The 7,174-nt window shown below is 34.4% G+C and overlaps 1 protein-coding gene across 1 annotated transcript; it reads right to left on the reverse strand.

The window, feature by feature from the left end:
* Positions 1-2,215: 2,215 nt before the first annotated feature.
* On the reverse strand, positions 2,216-5,009 carry LOC105778590 (probable glucan 1,3-beta-glucosidase A). Its single transcript, XM_012602312.2, has 10 exons — positions 4,774-5,009; positions 4,580-4,695; positions 4,366-4,485; positions 4,071-4,256; positions 3,822-3,980; positions 3,552-3,721; positions 3,311-3,463; positions 2,880-3,232; positions 2,578-2,757; positions 2,216-2,488 (listed from the first exon to the last, which is right to left on the reverse strand). The coding sequence occupies exons 1-10, from the start codon at positions 4,847-4,849 to the stop codon at positions 2,403-2,405; spliced, it is 1,599 nt and encodes a 532-aa protein (XP_012457766.1). The 5' UTR covers positions 4,850-5,009; the 3' UTR covers positions 2,216-2,402.
* Between the last annotated feature and the right edge of the window lie 2,165 nt (positions 5,010-7,174).

Raw genomic sequence — 7,174 nt, forward strand, 5'->3', positions numbered from 1 at the left:
TGCTACATACTCTTTAACTGAAAGATTACCTTTCTTAAGAGAGTGTAACTCATGACGAATTTTGGATACTTTCGCACCGATGACTGCCACAAATAAACGAGTGGCCGTAGTCCAAACATCACATGTTGTTCGAGCGCTAGTGAAAGAGGACAACAATGAGGGATGTATGGTGGAGAGCAACCAGGAGGCAAGTAGGCGATCTTGTTAAGTAAACGCCGACGTATTCAGATTCGGAACAAGAGATCCATCAGTCGATTGCACAAATCGTGGCGGAAAAGGTAAGGTCCCATCCAAAAATTCTGTTAAATTGTTACCCCACAACAATTAACCGAATGTGTTGCTGCCACTGAACGAAATTTCTATTGTCTAGCTTAATGGTTTCATACCGAGGAAACGAATATATGATCCGATCACTAGTAAACGTCAAGCAACCAGGCTTGACCAAAATAGAATCAGTAGAGGCAAAGGTAGTCATGAAGACGAACAAAAAATCAGAACTCCAGGATCAAGACGACTGATACCATGTTAAAATCTATAACGAACAAGGTAAAATTATATTGATCATGAAAAATAGATATGTATTTCTTCCCTTTACAATCACGGTATTTATAGAGTATATGAGTTAGCTACTGTTCATAATTGTTGCTAACAGTATTAACAGACTAAAATGAATAACAAACTAACTGTTGAACTAACTCCTAACAATATTAGCGGTTGTTACTTTGTACTTTAACATAGGTTTCATCGAACGCTTCATCCTCGACATCATAGTGGAAGACCGGCTCTTGGGACATTACGACGGGTGTGTTTGGCCGATTCAGTCTGGTTGGGGGCCGACTGGTTAGCCTCTATATGGTTGTCTTCATTCGATGGCTCAGTGGTGCCCCGAGAAGCCTATTCGGAGTTTTTTTTCGAACTGCAGTCACGGTCCATGGTGGTTTGTAGTTTGAGTGTGATAGGGTTATGTATATATTGATGTTTGAGGGTTTGTCGACATGGAGGGTTATGGAACTGGGAAGGGTTGGAAGCATTGGTTTTATGACAGTCAATTGTTGCCATAGTGGGACAGTTGTTGAGGGATTGCTGCCGGAGTATCACTTCACAGCTTGGTGCGGTTCAAGGTATGAGAGTTCCACTAGGTGTTGTTGTCTGGAAAGATATAGTAAAATTACTGTATCCCATTTTCAATAATTTAATATCACATTAATATTTTTATTCTAAATTTCAGTATTTTTATGTTATAAAAAGTCAAATTCAAATAAAAATTCTGAAATTATTGATATGATATTAATCTATTAGAAAGACATTAATCTATTAGAAAGAAATAATATCTATGTTCATACAATCCTTTCTCATTGTAGTTTATATAAAGTTATGCCTTCACCGAGTACTAAATTCAAAGTATGATTCATAGTAGGTATAAGGGTCTGGTTGATGGAAGATCTTGTTACATAAACCGTTGTCTGAGTGGGATGTCGACTGTAACCCGTTAGGGAGAGAAGCTTCTGGTTAGCAGAAGGATTCCTTTAAACGCTTCCTTATTTATATGGTGTTGGTGTATTTTGTTATGTCGACTTTGATAAATTAATAATTCCTAATACATTAAATGTTAGTTACTGAATTGAGAATGTAGGATATTTTAGTGATGAAAATGAGAAAAAAAATAATATGCTTAGGCAAGGAGGAGAAGTACAGTCCAAAACTTGTCTGCCATAAGAGACATAGGATCTATGTAAGTCCAAATTTGAAGTGAAATATTTAAAACATGCATGGGATGTTGGGATAAACGCTTCGACTTTTGAAGTTCAATACAGTTTTCTGTCACGTTCTGTTGATCAAAATATGGACAATCACAGCTTTAGTTGAATGATGTACCACTTGATTTAACTCTTCATTTTTCTCAAGAAATTAAATTATAAATTTTACGATAATAAAAATGTAATTTTATTATTTTAATAGTCTATATTTTTATAATTTTTAAAGAATTAAATCAAATTTTATCATTTTTAGAAGAAATCAAAGTACAATTTTATTTTTACTAATTTAAATTTTTTAAACTTTTAAAGAAAAATTTTTCATTTTAGACAGCCCTGCCACTGCCAGCCCCTTTTAAGTACGCCCCTGTTTAAGAGCACCACCCATATCTAACATATAGTCAGACACTCACGTTTTAGTCAAAATAACGTTTTGACAGGATTGAACATATTTTTTCACGGATAATCTCTGCTCTGTGTTATTACGTTTCCAAATTTGCCAAAATGAATGAAATAGTTGGTTTGCAGAAGCAATGAATGTAATGGTTCGTGGTGTATCAAAGAGTATAAAATAGGGGAAAATTATGTAAAAGAAAATGTGGCATGCGTTTGTTTTCGACCTATCCGGGTCTCCAACGATGCTGTCTGTCACAATATTCGACATCGATGGAACCATACCAATGCAACTAAAAGCCATATTAGTCTGTTGAAAATATCGTTCTTCCTTGAATTACCTGCATGAATCAATGTATGTGACATGCAGTTCAGAAATGGACGAGTGCCGGATACAGTGCTTAATTGAAGATAGGTTCAGAGTGTTTACTTAATTGGAGATAATTGTTCTTAATGTTCCATTCAAAATCCCAGTGCTCCCTATCATTTTTGAGAGTCCAATATGACCAACCAAAGGAAGCTGCATCATACACCTCTAATTGAGTCCTTCCGAAGTCTTGATATTCTGCTTGTGTCCCATTTGTAACATTCCACTCATTCACCCACTCCCCTGAATCGAAATCCGAAAAAGAAATCACATCAGAAAAGCGTGGCGAAATGCCTGCTGATAACAGGGACTAGAAGCGCATCCAATCATAAAACATGATCATAAGTCGATAGAACATTAGTTACCGATAAAAACAAGTGGACCCTTCGCATCATTCAAAGCATGTATCTGAGACTCCCTGCTCTCGTATATGAACCGGATATTCTCGATAGGGCTCAAGTTGACGAAGAACGGGTCGAAGAGGTTGTAGTAATGCAAGTCCACCACTAAGTTGTGGGAGCCTATATCAGCTTGATAAAGTTCTATTGGATTTGCATTGCCAATTCTTTGGCAAACGATCACGTAAGCTGACGGGGAGTGTTTCCGCACGATTTCGTAGCCATGTTTGTAATATGGAACTAATACATCCAATGGAACTGATGCTGCGGATGGTTCGTTTAATAGCTCGATTCCAAGCAAGGCTGGATGATTTGCGTACCTGCAACAAACAAAGATTATTCAAAGTTTAGGAAGCCACAAATCCACAGACACCAACAGATAACTTGTTGGGAGTTACCTGGAAGCTAGAAAATCTATGACGTGCAATGACTGCGAAACCGATTCCGATGTAGTCCAGCCTACTGTGCCATCTCGACTAGCACTATGTTCCATTCCGTTTTGGGAGCCAGGTGCAGCATGAAGGTCTATTATGCACTTTATTTTATAAGCACTGCATCGAAATTTGGACATTCTTGTCAAGTATAATTAAGATTTAAATAGCAGTATTCGGACGAAGAGAAGTGAAATAAGGGACTTACTGCGCCCATGAGAACGCATTGTCAAGAGCTTTTAACGTTCCTCCGATGAAGGGAGCGGGAGGATTTGGATCATAAGCAATCCACCAGCCGACCGGAATCCGTACGGTATTTATCCCATTTCTATGTAGAAACTCAAAATCTCCTGCATCGATAAAAGTACTTCTATGTCTCTGCATTTTCATCAGAAAAAAAAAAGAGAAAAAGGAAAGAATTAGCTCAAGAACAACAAAGAAATAAATAGAAGCAGCAGTGTCTACACCTTTGCAGTACCTCGAGAACCTCCTTCGCCTTGTTATGCCCGTATCCGTTACCGAGCTGATAATCTCCGTGCAAGTTATTTGCTACAATCGACATGTCGAATGTGGATGCATTATCATCCCATCCTGGATTTCCTGGATAATCTGCTACGAGCTGATTGTCTATGGTAGCCTAATATAAAAAAATGGAACCAGCCAAATGAACACCAAGATATCTCGAAGGCCATAGATGAACACAAACCTGAAGGATTCAGTATCATACCTGCAGATAGGCTCCACTTTTTGTTTTAATATGAACACGATCGTCATTATTTCTTTCGATCTGAAACGTTTCGGTCGAGGAAGCCGATTTTGCAGTTGCAGATACCACGCATCCATTACCGTAACATGATAGAAATTGGCCTTGTACGGTGCGGAATTGAAATTCAGATTCGGAAACTCTCCATAACTGCATTACATGCAAGTTGTTAATCATCCATCTAAACATTTATTCAACCGATTGATCCGAAAACCAGAAGTTTATTTTTATAAATCATTATTTATTTTTGGGTGCTTACAGTAAAAGTTTCCCATGAAGAAGCAGCATCTCTATTAACAGAGATGTCGCTTCCACCTCCATTTTCAGCACAAACATATTTCTGCAATTTCACTGACTTGAAAGTAACTTGTGTTCCATCCTGAATTTTCAGTATCCATGAAACATAGGATCAAATTTTATTTATTGGGGGAAATTTTTTTAAAAAACATTGAAAAGATAATAAAATTACTCACAAGCATGTCTGGATTGGGAATTCCTTCAAAAAGAGAAGGCTTAATCCAACCTTCTAAAACCAACCACCCTCCTAAGTTCACCCCTCTTACTTTAGAATCTTCATCCAACCCTTCCACTTCATAAATTGAAAATAAAATTTTTCAAGAAACCAAAGGGAAAATTAAAAGAGGAACTTTTTAATGAAGCTTATTACCTGAATATGCTACAGAAAAGATTAGCCAAGAAAAGAGTGAAAATGCAAATACCCATTTGCTAATAACAAGTTCCATGAAGAATGCAGCCTTTCAAAATTGCATCAAACAAGAAACAAAAATGACAAGTGTTTTCCAGGAAAGAAAGGGGAAAATGAAAAATCTATTCGGAAAAGAGAATCTTTAGTAATCCCTTCCTTATCAATCAAATTATACCAAATTCAGCCTTGTAAACAATCATAATATTTAATTCTTTGAAGTTGGGTTTTGAATTAATATAGTCATTAAAAAAAACTCAATCTTTCCTTAAAGAAAGAAGAATTCCATTGAAAAAATTGAACAAAAGAAGAAGAAAAGAACATTTTGTCTGTTAAGGAATAAACAAAGAGGAGACCTGAAAAGCTTTATTGTACAAAAAAAGAAATAATCCAAAAAGGATAGAAAGGAAGCCCCTTTGCTTAAAGACTTGGTTTCGATCTTCTGTATATGGATCTTAGAGTAGAGCAGGAAAAAAAGGTTAAAAGGGTTGCTTTTTAAGCACAGTTTGGAGCTGAAAAACGCCTTCCAAGTTAAAAACTACAGTAAAAAATCATGCCTTTACGTAGCCTAAATATTTCAGCGTCTGTTATTGCCGTTAATTTAGGTTGGCAGTTGGTTGATTAAAATTTAATCACTATACTTTTTACTTTTAAAACTTAGTCCAGGGTTCAATTGATAATTCATATTCATTGTATTAGTAAAAAATTATTTTAAAATGACATATTAATAAATTTAACAATTTTGAATTTTGAATATGGAAGATAAAACAACTAAATTTCTATAAATAAAACTATAAAGACTAAATTATAAATTTGTGTAACTTAGAAAGCTGACTACCTTTGACTTGTAGCACAGTTGAAATTTGATCAATAAAAGGAAATAAAGAGCCTAATTTTTTAAATTTATTTAATGATGAAGTTATTTTCATATAAATATATATATATTGATTATGGTATAAGCCCGTCAATATATACAACACTCATTGTCTTCATAATTGCTTCAACTTTATAGTAATTTCTGAAAATTGAAATTAGCATTCATCACTATTACTTCCTTTGCGCACTCTAATTTCTCTTTAAAAACCCTCATTTGTGATCATAAAAAACATCGGTCAGATAATTACCGTCGTAATTTGGATGAAAGAAAGAAAAGAAACGACAGCGTCAAAACCTTGACTTTTGTAAGAACCAAAGTGGTAAAAATGTTTGAGATGGTAAAATTAAAAAATTAGATTTTGTGATACTTAAATAGATTTTATACAAAAGCATAAAAAGAAAAAATTACCCTCAAGATTGATACCCTCTGTAGAAATAAAGTGTTTTTAATGGATTCACAATTGAGTTAGGACGTAATTGTGGGTGACACTTAATCAAAACTGCTTTTTTGGTTGAAACTTAGATGTCCATCATCGACAATAGTGACTAATCCCTTTGTTGTGGGAACTCTCTGAAGAGATAAACTGTTGACTACGAAATATGTTCCATTCCATCCAATCACATTATTAAAGAACACCACACCTTGTGGTTAAATATTAGTATAGATTATTATTAGGGCAATTATTCTGTAAACTGTCAATGGAGTAAAAAAAACTCCACAAATGAATTTAAATGATGTCGAGTATCTTTTTTAATTATTTTATTATACCCTAAAAATAAATAGCATAACTCAGATCCAGCTGTAGAGCTTTTTTACTCCACTGGCAATTTGTATGGATGATTATCTTTATTATTTTATGAAAAAATATTTGGTATATTGTCGGTGTAGTTTTTAAACTCTAAGAGATTGACAAATACCCTATGAGATATATTAAAAGGAAAATATTTAAAAAAAAAAGAATACATGGCAATTCTTTTAAGCGCTTGTTGAAAATACACTATTAATGTACTAAATACTCCCCATTATTATATGAATTAAATTTTAGTTTCAAAAATGGATAGTAAGACTGTGTCTTTATATAGCTTTGAGGCTTAAAACCCAAACCCGTCAATGGCCCAATTGTTAAGACTGTAAAGTCAGGGCTGGATAAGTGTTGCAGCCTTGAGCCATAAACCTACGGCCGAAAATGACACCTACTAAAATCCATATTCAAACTATTCATCCTCAAACTTCAAAATAATTTAGTTAGAGTTTTGAATGCACCAGTGTTATGTCAATCAAATATAAATGCTGAACACATTTAAAACATGTGAATCAAATTGTAAATATAGGAACAACTTGGAACTAAAATTGATATTGTTTGTTAAACATGTCTTTCAAAAAATCTATATGGCGTATATATGTGTTTATAATTTAATCAAGATGTTTTAAATAAGCTCTACATTATATCTGAACTAACGTTTAATCCCTATATTGATGATTAGGTTA

The sequence above is a fragment of the Gossypium raimondii genome, chromosome 10 (genome assembly GCF_025698545.1).
Source record: "Gossypium raimondii isolate GPD5lz chromosome 10, ASM2569854v1, whole genome shotgun sequence".
NCBI classification, from domain to species: domain Eukaryota; kingdom Viridiplantae; phylum Streptophyta; class Magnoliopsida; order Malvales; family Malvaceae; genus Gossypium; species Gossypium raimondii.

Coding starts and splice junctions, on each gene's coding strand:
- LOC105778590 (XM_012602312.2), bottom strand. CDS start 4,849: ATGGAACTTGTTATTAGCAAATGGGTATTTGCATTTTCACTCTTTTCT. Junction 4,257..4,365: donor CTTCATGGGAAACTTTTACT/GTAAGCACCCAA, acceptor CATGTAATGCAG/TTATGGAGAGTTTCCGAATC. Junction 3,981..4,070: donor AAAGTGGAGCCTATCTGCAG/GTATGATACTGA, acceptor TTTTTATATTAG/GCTACCATAGACAATCAGCT.